General features: G+C 32.8%; 2 protein-coding genes across 2 annotated transcripts; both read left to right on the top strand.

Annotated features, from left to right (window-relative positions):
• Positions 1-9,803: 9,803 nt before the first annotated feature.
• On the top strand, positions 9,804-12,352 carry LOC107626671 (uncharacterized). The gene is made up of 3 exons (XM_016329570.3): positions 9,804-10,544; positions 10,636-11,637; positions 11,734-12,352. Exons 1-3 carry the CDS (start codon positions 9,876-9,878, stop codon positions 12,076-12,078), a joined length of 2,016 nt encoding a protein of 671 aa, XP_016185056.1. The 5' UTR covers positions 9,804-9,875; the 3' UTR covers positions 12,079-12,352.
• Positions 12,353-16,974: 4,622 nt separating this feature from the next.
• Positions 16,975-19,650, top strand: LOC148572887 (uncharacterized). The gene is made up of 3 exons (XM_088503423.1): positions 16,975-17,869; positions 18,147-19,119; positions 19,207-19,650. The coding sequence occupies exons 1-3, from the start codon at positions 17,180-17,182 to the stop codon at positions 19,233-19,235; spliced, it is 1,692 nt and encodes a 563-aa protein (XP_088359549.1). The 5' UTR covers positions 16,975-17,179; the 3' UTR covers positions 19,236-19,650.
• The last annotated feature ends 1,513 nt before the right edge of the window (positions 19,651-21,163 follow it).

The following is a 21,163-nucleotide window of genomic DNA, read 5'->3' as shown; positions in this document are numbered from 1 at the left end:
CTTCACTTTCTTCTCAATTTCTCGGTGGGGATTAGGCGGCCTAGTGTATCCTTGGTCATGAACTTCCCTGTTTCTCCAATCCCAAAGCTTCCAGCAAGTGACAATGAAGTAGTCTAGCCATGCTTGGGTTTCATGTTTGCTCAGTCGAAACCTGAGGTTCAGCTCCAGCCATTGGTCCCGATTTGTTGTGAAGAAGCTTTGCAATGCGTTCGGGTCGATGAGTTGATTCCATATTGTGGCAGCCTTCGCGCAATCCCTAAAGGTATGAATTGCACTCTCCATTTGGTTTTCGCAGATGGGGCAATCTCCACTTCCCCCAAATATTCTACTCCTTCTTTGATTTGTGAAAACCCGATCATGCATCAATTTCCAGATTAGGATTTTCGCCTTTTGGGGCCCCTTCCAATTCCATATCATTGTCCATTTGGTTTTTGAAGGGGTTGTCCAGTTTGCCAGGGCTCTATATGTTGCTGCTATAGAGAAGTCGCCGTCCTCTGATAGCTTCCAGCCCCTCTTGTCTTCGTTGCCATTGCTTCTTGGAGGTGGTTGAGCTATGATTTTCTGCACCGTCTCCTCAGGTAATGCTCTGCTCAATTTGGTTAAATTCCATCCTCTATTATCATCTGCCCATTCTCCTACTTTGCTGTGAATGTCTAAATTAGTGTGAGTTGCAAAATTTTCCAGGGTCCCTCCATCTTCCACCCAATTGTCTGTCCAGAAGAAAGTTGAGCGCCCATCTCCAATGAAAGAAATAGCATGCTTCAAAAAGGTTGGCCAGGTCTTCATTAATTCTTTCCATAGGTCAGAATCTGATTTTCTGGTAATCTGATGAGTTGTGGGGCTGTTACTAATGCTGCTATTGTATTTTTGAAGTAAAATTTTTGCCCATAGAGTATTAGGTTGTTCTTGTAGCTGCCAAATGATCTTTAGCAAAAAAGCCTCATTCATAAGTTCCAATTTCCTGAACCCTAACCCTCCTTCATGCTTTGGGAGGCACAAAGTTTTCCAATTCACTGCATGAAGACCTCTTTTGTTGTCTGTGTCTCCCCACACGAAATTTCTTTGTAGTTTTTCTATCTCATTGCACACCGCCTTGGGGACTTTCCCATGTTGCATATCAAAATTCACACTTGGGCTGATGACTGATTGTGCAAGGGTTATCCGCCCAGCTATGGAGAGGCATTTGCTCTTCCACCCTTTTAATTTTCCTTGCACTCTTTCTAACATTGTTTTGAAATTTTCCTTTCCCTTCCTCTTGTTGTTTAACATGGCTCCAAGGTATTTTCCAAGAGTTTTGCTTTCTCTGAATTCTGTCTGGCTTAAAATATTTCTTCTGGTGGTTGGATCAGTGTTTTTTGAAAAAACTATAGAAGATTTTGCTGTGTTGATTTTCAAGTTCGTCACTTTGCAAAATGCTTCCATGGTTTCTGTGATGTTCTCTATTTGTTCGTTTGTTGCTTCTGCAAAAAGTAACAAATCGTCAGCAAACATTAAATGGGACAGGTTAATACCATTTTTTCTAAATATAAATGGGGACCAAAACCCCTCATCTACTCCCTGTTCAATGTACTGAGAGAGCTTATCCATACAGATGACAAAGAGGTATGGGGATAAAGGATCCCCTTGCCTTATTCCCCTTGTTGGATAAAACGTCTCAGTTTTGTTCCCATTCCAAAGCACATTGTAGTTAACTGATCTCACTCCTTCCATAATTATGCTGCTGAGTTTGTTAGGAATTCCAAATTCTATGAGTCTCTGCTGGATGAAGTTCCAATTGATCCTATCATAAGCTTTCTCAAAGTCGATTTTTATCGCCATGTATCCTTTTTTCCCTCTCATCCTCCTCATTGAATGCATCACTTCTTTAGCTATGATGATGTTGTCATGGATCTTCCGTCCCGGTATGAAACTAGATTGGTGGGGGGATATTCTATCATTCAGGAGGGGTTTGATTCTCTGAACAATAACTTTAGCAAGTATCTTATATTTCACATTGCAGAGTGCGATGGGTCTAAATTGATTTATGAACTCTGGGTGATGTGTTTTGGGTATGAGGGCTAGGAGAGTTGCATTGGTTTCTTTTATGATAGTGGGTTCTGCCCAACAGGTTTGTGTGAACTCCACAATCTTGTTCTTCATAAGATTCCAGTTGTGTTTGAAAAAGGCTGCTGGAAATCCATCTTCTCCGGGAGCTTTGGTGGACCCAATGCTAAAGAGGGCTTTTTTTATTTCTGTGACTGTGGGAGGGGCTTCCATACGCCTGCAAAAAAGGGGATCCAAGTTAGGTAGAGTAATAGACTCAAATACCCAAGGACAGTTGCTTACCTCTTCTTTATAAAGGTTTTGGAAGAAACTGGTTATGTGATTTTTTAAGCTTTGATCATCCTCTATCCATTCACCATTAAGGTTTCTCAGCTTTAAGATTTTGTTCTTCCTCCTTCTGATGATAGTTTTGGTGTGGTAGAAACGTGTGTTTCTATCTCCCTCAACTATCCATTGTTCTCTGGATTTCTGAAGCCAGAACGTTTCTTCTTTGTCAAGAATTTCATTGAGCTCCTTATTAAGGTTGACTTCGAGCTGGTCCAGAAAAGGGTTTTGGCCATAGCTATTACATCTTTGTATGCCTCCCAATCTGTTCATGATCCTTCTCTTTGCTTTAAAGATGTTGCCAAAAATATGTTTGTTCCAAGTGATCAATTCTTGTTTAATATTGGGGAGAGAGCTCAGGAGGCTATTGTTGATGTTGTTGTTCCACGTTTGAGATAGGAAAGTATCAAATTCTGGGTGATGTGTCCACATTAACTCAAATCTAAAGGGTCTGTTGTGGTTAAGGTTTCCGCCATCATTTTCTGTAATGAGGAGAGGGTGGTGGTCCGAGTTGGTTCTCGGCAAGACCTTGACCACTGCCTCATGATGGAGAAGTCTCCAAGAAGAGTTAGAGAGGGCACGATCTAGTCTCTTGAAGACTCTCTCATGACCATTCCAAAGAGGACCCTTCCAGGTGAATCTACTTCCACTGAAACCTAGATCAATAAGACCACTGTCATTGATCCAGTTAGCAAAACGATTGCAAGCTCTATTATCAATAGTACTACCTCCCTTTTTTTCTGTGGCGTCTTTTATCTCGTTGAAATCCCCTGTGACAATCCAAGGGCTATGAGTTCTGTTGGCAATGTTTAACAGCTTCGTCCATAGTGAACTTCTATTTTGGGGTTGGGGGCTGGCGTACACAGCTGTCATAAACCAAGCTTCTTTTCCAGGGGTTTCGATTTTTGTGTGTATGTACTGTTGGTCAGTTTCCATGGGAGTAATATTGAGATTATTATCATTCCAGCAGATCCATATGCCTCCTGAGAACCCATGTGCCTCTTCAATAATCGAATTGTTGAAACCAAGATTTCGGATAACAGTTTTAGCCCTGTCACCACTAACTTTTGTTTCAAGAAGAATCACAATATCTGGTTTATTTTGATTGCAGATCTCTCTTAAGGTGCGCCTGAAACCTGAGCTGGCTGCACCTCTTACATTCCAAGCCAAAATATTGTTATTGGAAGATTTGGTGTTTTTTTTATATGGTGTTTTATTTAAATCGGACGGTCCGATTTGTTTAAAAAAAAATAAACTACAAATCGGAGGGTCCGATCTGTTTGAAAAAAAAATTAAACTACAAATCGAAAGATCCGATTTGTATTTGATATTTTTTTTATTTTTAAAATAAAGATCGGATGGTCCGATTTCAGCATTAAATTTTTTTATTTTCGAAATCACAAATCGGACCGTCGAATTTGTGATTGTTTGTTTAAAAAATAAAACAAATCGGAGGCACCGATTTGTAGCTCCCATAGCAATGTCAAACACTTCTCTTCTCACATCATCCTGTGAAACACTCTTCTCTCTCACACACAAAAAAGAAGAAGCGCTTGTGAGTGGGATGGAGTGAGATCGAGGGAGTAAGCCAGTAAACGAGTGGTAAGGAGGCTGTCAATCAGGAATTTATGGCGGGTAGGGTTTCATAGGTTATTTGGGTTGGGTCGGGTTGGGAGAAAGTTGGATTTTGGCCAAAATTACAAAAATACCTCCTTATCAAAAATACATTTCGTTTGTCAGAAAATCTGTCCCGTCCTGTCAAACTCTGTAGTTTAAGCGGTATAGATTAGATGGACTATTGTTATGTAATCGTCTCAATTTTTCAATCCGACCCGCCATTTTTTATGGTTACACAAGCCAAGCCGACATGTTTAGACCCATTTGTCACTTCCTATGTGTGGGTGTGAATTGTAAACTAATATATATATATATATATATATATATATATATATATATATATATATATATATATATATATATATATACCAACTACTATGAATAACTAATTAATAAAGATAAAATGTAATTTAACTAGGTATAGATTAAGAAAAAACCTATTCTATCTATTCTATTATATAAAAATCGGATTTTTGTAATTAATGATAAAGTTGACGTAGCATGCTTTTGATGGTATTTTCTAATTTATTTCTTTTAATTCATTAAATACAATTCATTACGATGACTTAATTATATCAACTAATTGATTTGGTTAGATATTTAAGTATTACACAATTTAATATTATGTATATCAATGAATTGAATATAATTATTAGAGTATAATTAGAATCAATTAGATCAATTAGCATTATTCAACATATCTGAATATTTATTATAGGGTATTACGTCTTTATTATTTTGATTCTCTTATCACTTATAAATACCCTTTTATATTGTATCATTCTACACAACTTGAATACTCACAAACATTTTTCTTATTGATCCATCTCTCCTTTTTAACATGGTATCAGAGTCATTATATCCTCCTTGAGGAGGATAAGTTGATTTTTTTTTTGGCGAAATCACCATACTTTTCATACTTTTCTTCCGTGCCATTTTTTTCCTTTTCTTTTGTCAATGCTTTGATACTTTTCTGATCTCACCGATTAGCTCATCCACTACTTACTTATTCTCATGGAGAAAGTATATGTTTTTCGTCACCTTCCGATAGTTTGTCATCTCTTAGCACTTTGTCACTTTTCAACAGTTTTTCTGCAGTTGGCCACTTTTGCGGCAGTTCCGTCTACGTTCTCTTCCGACAGTTCTGTCTGCGTTTCCTTCCGACAATTCCGTCTGTGCTTCCTTGTGGCAATTCTGTATGCGCTTCCTTTCGGCAGTTCGTCTGCGCTTCCTTCTGACAGTTCTGTCTGCGCTTTCTTCAAGCAGTTTCATCTGCATTCGTTCTATCAATTTAAGCATTTTTTTTATTTAGTTGTTTCAAATAAGTTTCAAACTCAAGTTGTCACTTGAGTTTTAGGAGGGATGTTAGATATAATTAGGATCAATTAGATCAATTAGCATTATTTAACATATTTGAATATTTATTATAAGATATTACGTCTTTATTATTTCGATTCTCTTAGCACCTATAAATCCACTTTTATATTGTATCATTCTACACAACTTGAATATACAAACTTTTTTTTCTAATGCTCTCTCTCTTACCCTTTCTAATAATAATAAATACAATTTAATTTAATTAAAAATTCATTTGTTATATATATGACAGAATAAAATTGTAAAAATAATCTTTTTATCACTTTGAATTTTTTAACTCTTTTTTTCTCTTTACATGTATTTTTGTTTTGCGTTAACTTTGTTTATTTAATGATGAAATATACTCATGTTAATTCTATCATATAATAGTTTGTTTTCTCTTTTGTATTTTGATTTATATAGTTACTATTGAACTTGCTGTTTTTGTTTTCTTAAATTTTTACTTTTTTTATGACTTGATAATTTAAATAAAAAAGCAAGAAAAAGAAAAAAACGATGGCTAAAAGCGGAGGTTAGAAGCCTAAAGTAGCAACATCATTCCTTATTCTTATTATTATTATTATTATTATTATTATTATTATTATTATTATTATTATTATTACTACGAACTTTATTATTTTTTTCTACCATTCTTTAATACGAGATTCATTTCTTTTTCTTTATTATTATTATTATTAAAGATTTTATTGTTTTCTTCTCTAATTATAAATCTCCTTATAAAACCAAGATACAAATTAAATTTTAAATTTAAATAAGACGTGCAAAGGGTGTAATACCCTTAATTTTAATACCTCATGATCGTACTAAAAGTTTAGGTGTTACTTACCTCTAATCCTTTAATTTGTTACTATATTTATTTAATATCGAGCCTTCATAAATATGAACCAAGTCTTTAATTATTAACACGAAAAGTCTATACTTTAAAATCACATAGTTATATATCATATTCACATAAAAATAAATACATAGACTTATTTATAATTCTTCAATCACAAATCCTACCCTTCTAATAACCAAACAATAAATGTCGAGGGGAAATTAAATTCTAGGACTAAACTAAATACAAAAAATGAAAACACATATATACATTAAAGCTCTGTAGTCGATCGTGGCTTCGCGCTAAAGCTTTCTGAACCTATCACTGAAAAAGAATTTCTGTAGGGGAGTGAGAACATCGTCCTCAAAAAGATTCTCAGTAGAGGATTTAAGAATTATTATAAGATGATATTTAAAATAAAACTGTTTTTCGATTGCACTGATTATCGCTCGTCTTATGAATCTTTTTAAAACCAATTGTTAATCATCCAAAACCTTTTCAAAGAAACAATATTTAATTTTTTAAAAATCCAAAACCCTTCTTTTCTTGTAAGAAAAATCACAATCAGTTTCCTTGACTATATGAATGACCAACCTATTCCAAGTATACTTGGAATAGGTTGGTCAATCAGAAACCAATCACAGTCTTCAGCCCATTTCATACTCAATGAACACAATCATCATCTCATCATCAATAATCTCAAAAGTATCGCATCAGAACAAACACAGACAAAACAAATAAAAAGAGCACAGGTATAGATAGCAGTTACAGCATATAGCTCAGATAGCAGTTAATAACAGTTTAACAATTAGGCAAACCAAAAAAAAAAATTAAACTCAACCAAAGCATACAAATGCATATGATGTATGCCTGTCCTATGGCTGACAATATCATTTGTCGGTTATATAGCCAATTCCGACATATCCTGGTAGCTAACCTTGGATAGAAACACCCTTCGCGGAGCAAGTGGGGCTGAGCCACAACCCCTTTTGCTACTACCCTTTCAATCCAAAACAAGTGGAATAATCACTACTGTTGCTACTACCTAAGTAGGTGTTTATAAGCTCAACCTGAAACAAGCGAGACAAACTACAATCCTTGCTACTGTCCAAGTATCTCAAACATTGACCCAGAGCAAGCGGGATGAACCACAATCCTTGCTACTGCCCAAGTATCACAAACATACATTCATTCACAAATCATACTTTAAAATCAATCCTCATCATCCTTTTCAAATTCAATCATCATTATTATCAAATCTCAATCATAATTCTCTTCCCAATAATTCTATTCAAAACATAATTCATTATTTTCTTAAGAGTAAAGTACTAAATCAGTCCGTTATGTTTAGGCGTAATCCTATTTTAGTCTTTAACGTTTAAAGTGTCCTATTTGAATCCAAAAAAGTTTTATTTAGTTTCAATGTAGTCCCACCGTGAGGTCAAAATTAAATAATTAACGGAATGTCCTACATGACAGCAGTACAAGAACAAGGTCGATAATCTAAAGAACAAGTACAAGCTCCAAAGGTACAAAATCATCCGTGGATGCATCAATACATTTATTTATTATTTTTCTTACAATTTAAATGAAATATTTTCTATAGAACTAAGGAGAATGATAAATACATATATTGATGCATCCGCTGTTGATTTTGTGGGTTTGGAACTTGTACTTGTTCTCCAGATTATCGATTTTGTTCTTGTACTGCTGCATGTAGGACATTCTGTTAATTTTTTAACTTTAACATCACGGTGGGACTACATTGAAGCTAAATGAAACTTTTTTGGATTCAAATAGCACACTTTAAACTTTAAGGACCAAAACAGGATTATGCCCAAATATAGGAGACCAATTTAGTACTTTATCCTTTTCTTAAAATAATTCAAGTAAAATAATATAATTCTTAAATTCATAATTTTCTGAACAAAATTGCAAACAAGTCCCAAATTTTATAGAAATTTTGGTAGTACCTCCCCTAAAATTTGGACTTTGCCATTCTTTTCGGATCCCATCCAAATATTCCTCAAACTCCTTTAAATCATTTCTAAATCACACCAATTCCAATATCTCAAATCAATTTCAATCCTCAAAAATCATTTCCGATAAATCAACAATCCAAATCCAATGTCTCAAACCCTTTTTAATAACTCATACTCATTTTCAATATCAAACTATTTCCAAATCTCAAAAAATCAATTCGACAACCACCAATTTAATAAAAATCATTCAATAACCTAAAGTATTCAATCTTCTCAAATAATCAATAATTCAATAACAAACAATTACAATCGTCCAAAGCAACTCAAATCAATCCATAAGACTTACGAAAATCACAAAAATATATATTGCATTAATATCGATTTATAATAATTTTTGAAATAAAATGAGCTTAAGAAAAGCATTCCTACCTCGTTTGCGACTCAATTACGTGACAAAACTCTGATTTCTCTTGGCCTGCAACGGGGCAGCCGCATCCTCAATTCCAACCCATTTTCGCAGCAATCACAACAACTCTAATCGCAACATATAATAATCGAAACTCAATCTTATATTAAATAAAAAATTTTAATAAGATTATTTTGTAATATCAATATATATTAATGGTTATATATATTAACAGTGATAAGATTTTTTATTTAATGTTAAAATAATATATATTAATATAAAAATTAATAATAAAGTATAAAAATAATTGTTAAAAAAATTTTGGTGAAATCACAATTTAATAATTAAAAAATTATTGAAGGGTAGGTATCTTAGAAAAAATAATTTATTAAAAGGGTATTTTGATAAGCAAAATTTAATGATAAAAAATAAAATATTTGGTAATGGATATTTTTTTAAAAAATAATTTATTTTTTCTTAAAAAATGGATAAAATTAATATTAGTTAACACAAAAAATTTAAAATGGATTAAAGTTGAGGCTTTTTAAAAGTTAAAAGGGAGGAGAATGTACATTTATAAAATTGAGGGGAGAGAAGTGTCATTTTAGCATTTTGCAGGGGAGGGGAGTGAAATTTTCTCAAAAATTTATTTAACTTGATGTCTATTTTAGTAATTTTTTATATAAAAGTAATTTTGAGTAGTGTAATCCAAACAATATTTATTTTACTATAATCAATTTTGATATAAAGATTACCAAATATAAATCACTTTAACACAAACTTATTTTTCATCAAAATCAAGTTTGCAAAATCAATTTTATGCAAATTCCCATTTACAAACTGAAATCCAAATACACACTATATAATGTGCCAAACTCACCTTGAAGTTTCCGGCAAACTTCATATAAATTATAGAGTTCGCCGGAGTGGGACGAACTTGCCCTAAATGGCTAAATCTCAACAAAATACGTATTTAAAAAATTAAAGTTGGAATGATGGATTTAAAAAAATAATTTTTTTTATTTTATTTCAGAAAAAAAACCCTTCAATTATATGTATTATAATTATAATTTACCTATATCAGTCTTTTAAATAAATGTGTATCCTATGATAAAAATAAAAATAAAAAAGAAATTAAATTAAATAAATTAAAAAAAAAAAAAAAACTGGGTGCACAAATGCACATCTCCAACATGAAAATATAAGCATGAAACAGTAACTGATCTCCATTAGTTGAGCTTGTGGAGTAGCTTGCTACACCTTCTCCACCGCAATTCTCTCCCTAATCTTATCCTGCTTCGCCGTCGCCATGAGCAACGATAATCCGAATCCCGAAAGGATGCTGACAATCCCGGTGAAGAAGACTTATCCGGTGGATCTGTACCGACCGTTACGCGACTTGGTAGCGAGAAAATACTCAGAGACCGATGCACAGAAAGTTGAAAGCGTTCTCGAAACCCTAAACAAATGCCGCAGTGACATGGTGGAGCGAGGGGACCTCTCCCTTCCCATGCAACGTGGCTGCCTCATTCACTACTTCAAATGTCTTTGCATGGTTGAGCCACTCTTCACCGCTATCTCCTCCGACGCCGACTCCGACGCCATCATGTTTTTCTGGTACGACGCCGTCGACCCTGACTATATACGTGTGGATGGAGTCTCCTCCCAGCGCAACAGTATCCAATTGGAGAAGGCTGCTGTTCTCTTCAACCTTGGCGCCGTATGCAGCCAGATTGGAGCCTCTTGCGACCGCACCGCCCTTGGCCGTCACCTTGCAATCGAAACCTTCAATGCCGCCGCCAATTTCTTCAAACTCTGGAAGGTTTTTGCCAAGGACGTCTCCGCCAACCTCTTCGCCGAGAGTCTTCACTGCCTCTTCTCCGCTCAGGCTCTGGAGCTCAATTTACAGCAACACCTCCACAACAACAACAACAGTTCGGCACTCCAAAAACATCGATGTGCCGTTTCGTTTAAATCGGTCAGTCTTGCCTCTTGACTCTTGATTGATTTTACATTTTAGATTTTCAATAGGATGAGAAGATGATGAATTGATGACGATGATGAATTAGGTCTCTGAGCATTATCGGAGAGCGTATGATCTGATACAACGTGATTCGGTCTCCTCATTTGACCGAACCTGGATAGATCATCTTTACCAGAAGGTGAAATTCTTTGAGGAGGAGGCTCTTCAGAGGGCATCATCCATCCTACCCAAATCCCAGCTACCTAAAACATTCTCATTTGATGATGATGCAGAATCTGTCACTGGAAAATTAGTAAACGGGATTTGCAGGCGCATGTACCAGTGGATACCCAAGCGAGAAGGAATATACCTTGACCTCATCCTTTCCGAGTACAGCCCTTTCAAGATTATGGAAGGTGGAAAGATGGTGGCTAACCCATGGGACATGCCTCCTCCTTATCCAACAAATTTTGCAATCCCCTCATCTTCGTCTTCCACACATATTCTGGCATTTCCTTTCAAGAAGAGTAAGCCCTTGAACCTGTACGAGTCCCTGCGCAATTTCTTTGTCCTCAAATACTCTGAGAGCGTGGCAAACAGAGCAGAACGCTTTCTGGAAATGCTAAACAAATTGCGTAGTGAAATGCTGCGTGATGACCTCTCTCTACCCATGCGGCGTGACTGCCTCATCCGCTATTTGAAATGGCTTTGCATGATTGAGCCTTTCTTCCCTATGACAACCTCACCCAACCCACCTATCTTTGTTTGGTACAATGCCTTCTTCCCAAAAATCAAATCTTCTCAGCACAACATCCATTTGGAGAAGGCCTCTGTTCTCTTCAACCTGGGAGCCCTTGGCTCCCACATTGCTCACTCCTGCGATGTCACCACCATCCAAGGTCGGCGCATTGCCATAGACGCCTTACATGATGCTTCATATTGGTTCTTAATACTAACGCATGAGGCTGAGAAGGCATCTGCCACTGACTTGTCAATAAGCTCCGCCCAGATACTGCGCCAGCTAATAACCGCTCAGATTGCTTACTTGGAATGCGAGTTTCCTCATTCCCATTCCCATCGTGGTGGATCATCATTACCTAATTATCCTGTATGTATCATCATCTAGCTTCTCAGTTGATTTTTTTTTAGCGCAATTGATGATGTCAATATTGATTTGTTAAATTGTGTGATTGGGATGATGTAGGTCTCTCTGCTTTATCGGAAAATTTATGATCTGATGACATTTGGACCTTTAGCTGAGAAGCTTGTTCAGTCCTCGATACCTCAATTTATTGAGTCGAAGATGAAAACCTGCCATGTTCAAACTGGTCCTTTTGATGTCACTGAACTATTTCTTTCAGGGTATTGTGAGGCTCAATCCCTGCTTGGAGAAGGATGTCAAACACCATACTTGGACTTTCTCTCCGAGGTTGGCCATTACAAGATTATGGATGGAATATTGTTGCCAATTTTAGAGGTAGTAACGTCGGCATTGAAGGAGATGAACTTGTCAGAGGACACTGTAATAAAGAGACAAAGAACTGTGTAAGGGCTTGCTCTTTATACTGCTTGAAGTCATGCATCAAGTGCCTTGAGAAGGAATACAGAGCTCTTTGTAAAGTATAGCATCTTTTGTTTTTTCTAAAATTAGCTTTACTGTTTTCTTTTATTCAAAGTTTATATGTTTACTTATTGTGCTGAATTAAAACTATATACTTGCATGTTTGTATCATTCATTTGTTCCCTTTCAGACTTTTATTTCTTCTTGAATTTTGTGGATCTCGAATGGATAAGTTGACTCATGAAAGAAGACATTTCCTTTGTATATTTTTCATTTTATTCCTTCTAGTCTTAGAATGTCTGTCTGTAGCATGCTGTGTTGCACTTATCAAAAATTGACATGGCATTTCTTTATTTGTACCCTATACACACATGTAAAGCTCAGTCATTTTCGCGTTATGGATATTTGCATCTCTGCTGAATATGAGGAGTAGCTAATGAAGGTTGTGGTGGAGAAGCTAATGAAGGTTATGGATATTTTATTGCAGATGAAGAAAATGAGAACAATGACTTAAATTACTTGCTTTCCTTGTATATTTGTATTGGTAATAGTTGTGTTGTTTTATTTTAGTCTTTCTGCAGGGATTTATGAACTTAGTTTATGTCAAAATGTTGTGATTTATTTTAACTATTTACCATTATGAGTCCCTATGAATTACTACTTTGATTCTTTCTGTGGAGTTCAATTAGAATCTAAGATTTCACTCTGTCATAAATCACATCTTATCAAAAAATGTAAAGCAAGGCCATGTTATACTTAAAATGGTTCCAAACTTCTATACCTCGTACAAATCGAAGCATTCTTCTTGTTATATGAATATCAGAGACTCGGAAAGCATGATTTGTACTTTATCAACATTAGATACCCAATATTAAAAAAAAAATGTTTGAGTACATTTTATGTATACAATTGTGTAAGAGAAAGAATGAGTATAAGTTTTATTTGTCTTTCTTTTCATAGAATTCTAAAGATAACTTATTTTTATGCTATGAGAAAATTTCTAATGAGTAATGACACTCATCATTGTATTATGTATATATTCTTGATGGTGAAAGTTGATGGCATAACATGTAATTTGCTCTCTTTTCTCCCTAACTTTTCTTATTGGGCCATGCACATATCCAGGCCTTGATAGGTTGGTTTTTGTTGTTTCTTGTTAGCCCTATTGTAGGTATCACCCAAATATGAAAAACAATGGCAGTTTGATGCTAGCATCTTGGACTGAAATATGTTAAAATTATATCTTCTATAATTTAAATTTAACAAAGAGTAACTTACAAAAATACAATAAAAATTGAAGAAACTGTTAGCCCTTAATTTTTTGGGCCTTTTTGCTCCTTGGTAGTTTGAAATCCAGCAAAAACCCAACAAAAAAGAGGAAGTATGAGCTCAAGAGAAACAATGAACTATGATTTAAAAAAAAAACTTATTTTTGGTCATGTCTAAAATGAGCACAATAATTATGTGTTTATTGGATATGTTACATTTATATAAATTATTAGATTATATTAGATAAAAATTAAAAGTTAATATAAAAAAAGAATATTGATGGACTCGAATAAATACAAAATATTCTAGTACATAATTAAATACTTTAAATGATAATACTTTAATACACATTTTTAAATAGCAACAGAATCTTGCATTTTTAAATAATTAAATATAAAATATATAAATACAAAATATATGAGTATTTTTTATTTATTAAGATTAATTATTGTGCAAAAAAATTTTGTAATATCAAAAAATTATATTAAAATGATATTTTAAACTATAACATAAAAATATAAAATAATTTTAAATTTATTTTATGTTACTTGATAAATAATTAAATTATTATATTTAAAATTTAATAACTAACTATTTTTGTTAAAGATATTATTATATAATATAATTTTTTATCAAAATATTTTAAAATATAATTTATTTAAAATATTATATATAATACATGAAAATATTAACTTTTTTATTTTTTCTAATTTTTTTTAAAAAATAGAATAAATAATATAATTCTAAATACATGCCTATCATATTATATATTTACTTATATTAGTAAGGCCTAAACTAATAAAACTTATGTAATTAAAAATATAAAACATATAAATATTTTTTATTCGTTAAAATTAATTATTATGCAAAAATTTTTTATAATATTAAAATATTATATTAAAATAATATTTTAAATTGCAACCTAAAAATTTAAAATAATTAAATTTTATTTTATATTACTTGATAAATAATTAGATTATTATATTCAATACTTAACTAACTATTTTTGTTAAAAATATTATTATATAATATAATTTTTTTTATCAAATATTTGTCTAAATATAGTTTATTTAAAATAGTATATATAATACGTGAAAATATTATTTTTTTATTGTTTTTTAGAAAAGCTAAATAAATAATGTGTATCAACTACGTATATGTATCGTATATGTGTATGTAATAGTAACTGATAGAATTAATATATATTCTTTTATTCTTTAAACTCTCTAATATATATGCCATCTCATGACCCTCTCTTCTAGTCTTTTTTATTTATATTTATTTTGTTGTAATATTAAGCAGATAATAATTTAAAATTACTTTTTAAATTTAATATTTATAGTTTTATTTTTATATATATAATATTTATAATTATATATTTATAATAAGATTATTTTTTATTTTTTATTATTTTTAAATATTTTTTTTTCTAGTTAAATTTTTTATTCTCTAACGACAAGATTTATTTATATATATATATATATATATATATATATATATATATATGAGAAATTTGTGTACAAATATCTTTCACAAAATATTTTTCATCATATATAATTTATTAAAAATATATTTTGTTAAATCCAATAGTAAAATATATAATTTTTTAGTTTTAATGTAACAAATTTAATATGTTATTTGATTTCAATGTTATTATATTATTATAATTATTTAATATATAAGAAAATTAATAGATAGTGTATATATATACAAGGAAAAAAAAAATAGTTTTAGTTTACATGATACTGATATGATACTGTCTCTGATTTATGATATCACAAATGTGATATTTCAATAATAAAATTTTCTACTTTCATACTTCCTCTTCCACAATTTTTCCAACCTTTAACAACAAATTAACAATAATAGTTGTAAAGACGACCCACAACAACAAATAATAATAAATTCAAATTGGTATTGGAAGTTAATTAACCAAAAATAGAAACAACGTGACAATTGACAAATGATAATTCAAAAAGGGCTTAAAAGCAAAACTTCATCTCTAGAATTTTAATACATTTGAATTTGGCAAGATTTCAAAACATTTGAATTCGGCAAGATAAAAAAAACTTTAATAGAATAATTAGAATGAAACTAAACTATTGATAAGAGTACAACTTATTCAAAATAAAAGGATATAAATTAAAACTAATATAGAATTAAATAAAACATAAAGATGATAAAAACTCTGTGTTTTTTTTGTTAAGAGATGTGTTATCGTAGCTATAGGAGTAACAAAATTTTTTTATTTTAGTGGGAGGTTATTGGATTTTTCAAAATAAATTTTATGACTATTTTGTCTTTATAATTTATTTTATGAAATGATTTGTTAAAGGATAAATATAATCCAAAAGAATTAGAAACTAAATCATGGTCAACTCTTTCTATTTGCTTTATATATATAAAGAAGTTTATCACATATTTTATTATATAAAAGTGAAACTTGTTTGTTTCAAAAAATATAAGTACTTTTTATTCGTTAGGATTAATTATTAAGCAAGAAAATTTTTATAACATTAAAAAATTATATTAAAATAATATTTTAAACTACAACATAAAAATATAAAATAATTAAAATTTATTTTATATTACTTGACAAATAATTAAATTATTATATTTAAAATTTATTAATTAATTATTTTATTAAATATATTATTATATAATATATTTTTTTATCAAAATATTTATAAAAAAATTTATTTAAAATATTATATATAATACATAAAAATATTAATTTTTTTATTTTTTCAAATTTTTATGGTGATATTACACGTTTATTGTGATATATAATACATAAAAATATTACACGTTTAATATTTTTAAAATTAATTTTGTCAAAATATTTTTTTAATTATATATAATACATAGAACCATCACACGTTTTATTAAATATTATATAATAATTAATTTTATTAAAATAATATTATATATACTATTTTGAATAAAACGTATATTTACAAATATTTAAATAAAAATTATGTTATATAATAATATATTTTTAATAAAGTTAACTATTAATAAATATTTTTAATAATATAAAATAATTTAATTATTTTTAAATAATATAAAATAATTAAAAATAGTACTGTATAATAATTAATCTTAATAAATAAAAAATATTTTTGTATGTATTTATATGTTTTATATTTATTTTAAAATAAAAAATGAAAAAGTCTAGAGGCCAGTAATTTTTGTGTTTTTTGGCCAGTATTTAACTATCAAAATAAAAATGAGTGATTTTTTATTATTAAATGTAATCTCACACTATTAAAAATACTATTGATGACCAATTGATAGTTACAAAACACCAAAACTACTGGCCCCTAACATTTCTCATAAAAAATTATATTTGTCATTTTTAAAATATTCTGTATTAAAATATATTTACGTATGTATATACTAATATATTCAATATTTATAAAATCTATCAATACTCCTCTTTCATAACATTGATTGATTTTAGACATTGATTAAAGATCTTTGGTAGTTTTATCAATTTTTAATTTAAACCAAAACTTTGCCGCTGAAATTTAGTTCATTGCTAAAATTATATGCCTCTTAATATGCTATACTCAAGTTTAAATCTTAGCCAATGCGCGAACAGTTGAATATGATCTCCACAGGAATGGAAAAAAAGGGTTCGAATTAAATTAAATTAAATAAATTCTACAAAGAAAAAATAAAAAAGGGTGCACAACTGCACATCTCCACCATGAAAAAATATAAGCAACTGATCTCCATTAGTTGAGCTTGTGGAGAGGCTCGCTACACCTTCTCGACCGCAATTCTCTCCCTAATCCTATCATGCTTCGCCGTCACCATGAACAACGATAATCCGAATCCCGAAAGGATGCTGGCAATCCCGGTGAAGAAGACTGATCCGGTGGATCTGCACCGGCCGTTACGCAACTTGGTAGCGAGAAAATACTCAGAGAGCGATGCAGAGAAAGTTGAAAGCGTTCTCGAAACCCTAAACAACTGCCGCAGGGACATGGTGGAGCGAGGGGACCTCTCCCTTGTCATGCAACGTGAATGCCTCAACCACTATTTCAAATGCCTCTGCATGGTTGAACCACTCTTCACCACTATCTCCTCCGACGCCGACGCCGACTCCGACCCCATCGTCTTGGTCTGGTACGACGCCTTCTACTCTGAGCGTGAGGGTGGGGTCTCCTCTCAGCGCAACAGCATCCAATTGGAGAAGGCTGCTGTTGTCTTCAACCTTGGCGCCTTATGCAGCCAGATTGGAGCCTCTTGCGACCGCACCACCGCTCTTGGCCGTAACCTTGCAATGGATGCCTTCAATGACGCTGCCAATTTCTTCTTGAAACTCTGGAAGGTCTTTTCCACGGACCTCTCCGCCACCCTCGACTTGACTCTCCTCCTCGCCGAGAGTCTTCACTGCCTCTTCTCCGCTCAGGCTTTGGAGCTCAATTTACAGCAACAACTCGGCAACAACAGCAACAGTTCGGCTCTCCAAAATCATCTATGTGCTGTTTCGTTTAAATCGGTCAGTCTTGACTCTTGACTCTTGATTTTATATTTTAGATTTTATATTGAGGTTCACTAAGGATTGAACTCTCGAACTTTTGGATTTAGAATTCTGATACCATGTAATAAAACCGCTCATCCCAAAAGCTTAGCCTGATAGTAAAATGTAACACCAATGGTTATTCCTCTAATACTTCCTAAACGTCTATTGTATACATTGTACAAAATTTCCATTGGCTCCCTATACTTCCTCTTTAGATTTTCAATATGATGATGAATTGATGATGATGATGTAGGTTTCTAAGCTTTATCAGAGAGCATATGATCTGATACAAAGTGATTCGGCTGCAACCCAGCATGTCTCCTCATTTGACCAAAGCTGGCTAACTCATCTTTACCAGAAGGTGAAATTCTTTGAGGAGGAGGCTCTTCAGAGGCGATCATCCATGCTACCCGAATCCCAACTACCTAAAACATTCTCATTTGATCATGATGCAGAATCTCTCACTGAAAAATTAGTTAAAGGGATTTGCAGGCGCACGTACCAGTGGATACCCAAGCCAGAAGGAATATACCTTGACCTCATCCTTTCCGAGTACAGCCCTTTCGAGATTATCGATGGTGGAAAGCTGGTGTCTAACCCATACGGCATGCCTCCTTATCCAACAAATTTTGCAATCCCCTCAACTTGGTCTTGGTATTCACAACATATTCTGGCATTGCCTTTGAAGAAGAGTGAGCCCTTGGACCTCTACGAGTCCTTGCGCAATTACTTTGTCCTCAAATACTCTGAGAGTGTGGCAAACAGAGTAGAAGGCCTTCTCGAAATGCTAAACAAATTGCGTAGTGAAATGCTGCGTGATGACCTCTCTCTACCCTTGCGCCGTGACTGCCTCATCCGCTATTACAAATGCCTTTGCATGATTGAGCCTTTGTTCCCCATGACTTCCTCATCCAACCCACCTATCTTTGTTTGGTACGATGCCTTCTACCCACATAGGAACTCTTCTCAGCACAACATCCATTTGGAGAAGGCCTCTGTTCTCTTCAACCTGGGAGCCCTCGGCTCCCACATTGCTCACTTCTGCGATGTCACCACCATCCAAGGCCGGCGCATTGCCATAGACGCCTTACAAGATGCTTCATATTGGTTCTTAATACTAACGCATGAGGCTGAGAAGGCATCTGCCACTACTGACTTGTCAATAAGCTCCGCCCAGATGCTGCGATTTTCCTCATTCCCATGGATCATCATTACCTCAATATCCTGTATGTATCATCATCTAGCTTTTCAGTTGATTTTTTCTTGATGATGTCAATATTGATTTGTTAAATTGTGTGATTGGGATGATGTAGGTTTCTCGGCTTTATCGCAAACTTTATGATCTGACAACATTTGGGCCTTTGGCTGAGAATCTTGCTCAATCCTCGATACCTCAATTTGTTGAGTCGAAGATGAAAACCTGCCATGTTCAAACTGGTCCTATTGATGTCACTGAGCTATTTCTTTCAGGGTATTGTGCAGTTCAATCGCTGCTTCGACAGGGATGTCAAACATCATGCTCTGACCTTCTCTTCGAGGATGGCCCTTGCAAGATTACTTATGGAATATTGTGGCCAATTTTAGAGGCATTAGCATTGGCATTAGAGGGGATGAACTTGTCAGAGAATACGCCCATAGAGGAAAACTAAACAAGTTTAGGAATGAATGAACTTTTTATTTTCCTTTTTAAGATGGATGTTGGAATTTTGTTCGTTGATACTGGAACTTATTTGTGAATATATTATACTCTTTGTTTTTGTGTGAATGTATTCCTTCATATTCCTCACCAATTTGTATGCCTTTGATCTTGTAGCCATTGTTAGTTTTTGTTGCGTATTGGTTGATAGAACGTTTCAAATTGTGAGATATGGTGCTAAGGAGAGTGGTTTACACTTTTCTTTTATGTTAGAATATGACGGATGGAGCAACTAATATGCATATGTTTTGCTAAAATGCGAAATAAAACGGTTGTAAACTGTAAACTGACTGAAACAGTGACAAGGAAAATTGCAGATTAGGTATGACGACATTATGGAATCGATTTTTGTTCCCATTTCTATACTATTTCATGTTCAATTTATTGATTTATATTTCTTTATCAATGCTTAGCAGGAACATACTTACTTTGGATAATAAAGAGACAAAGTACTGTGTAAGGCCTTGCTCTTTATATTGCTTGAAGCTGTTGGATGGCGGAAAAGTCATGAATCAATTGCCTTCAGAAGGAATACAGAGCTCTTTGTAAAGTATAGTATCTTTTGTTTTTCTAAAGTTAGCTTTACTGTTTACTTTTATTCAAAGTTTATATGCTTACTTATTCTGCTGAATTAAAATTACATACTTGCTTGTTTGTATCATTTTATTTGTTCCCTTTCAGTCTTTTATTTCTTCTTGAATTTTGTGCATCTCGAATGGATAATTTGATGTTGCAGCTTATAAAAGATACAAGTTGACTCATGAAAGAAGACATTTCCTTTGTATTTTTTATTTTATTCCTTCTCTTCTTAGAATGTTTCATTCTGTTCGTCAAGGTCTTTCTTCTGCCAGTCCCCAACCTTCTTGCTGCTGCCGACAAAGGTAGGCATCCTCTTTGCATCATTGACTCTGTTGATTTGGTTTTGCTTTTGGCTTTGATTTGGGATTGGCTGTTGCTTTTTTTTATTTATTTTTTAGTTTTTTTGTGATTTTCCTGACTTGCATCATATAAATTCTTATCATCTAATAATTTGCTTTTGTTTATTTTTGGCAATTTCATGCTTCTGATGCTTCCTTGCCCTTTCTTAAATTGACTTTTTTTTCCCTTCAAATTTTGTAAATTAATATGATCAAATTAAAATATGAGGGGTAGCCAATGAAGGCTGTGGTGGAGAAGCTAATGAAGGTTATGGATATTTTATTGCAGATGAAGAATATGAGAACAATGACTTAAATGACTTGCTTTCGTTGTATATCTGTATTTGTAATAGTTGTGTTGTTTTATTTTAGTCTTTCTGCAGGGATTTATGAACTTAGTTTATGTCAAATGTTGTATTTATTTTAACTATTTACTATTATGAGTCCCTATGAATTACTATTTTGATTTTTTCTTTGGAGTTCAATTAGAATCCAAGATTCCACTCTGTCATAAATCAGCACAGGAACATGAAGTGACTAGCAATGGGGACTCTGATCTGGTTCTCCAATTTTTGTGATCTTTCTAGCAGGTTGAGTTCACAAATGGGCGTTATTGCCCTTCTGATGATCAGGTCTGGTGTACATGATATTTATTGA

The sequence above is a fragment of the Arachis ipaensis genome, chromosome B2 (assembly GCF_059453495.1).
Source record: "Arachis ipaensis isolate K30076 ecotype BB chromosome B2, ASM5945349v1, whole genome shotgun sequence".
Taxonomy (NCBI): Eukaryota; Viridiplantae; Streptophyta; class Magnoliopsida; order Fabales; family Fabaceae; genus Arachis; species Arachis ipaensis.
The sequence above is the reverse complement of the archived record's forward strand: the minus strand, read 5'-3'. Positions and strand labels throughout refer to the sequence as shown.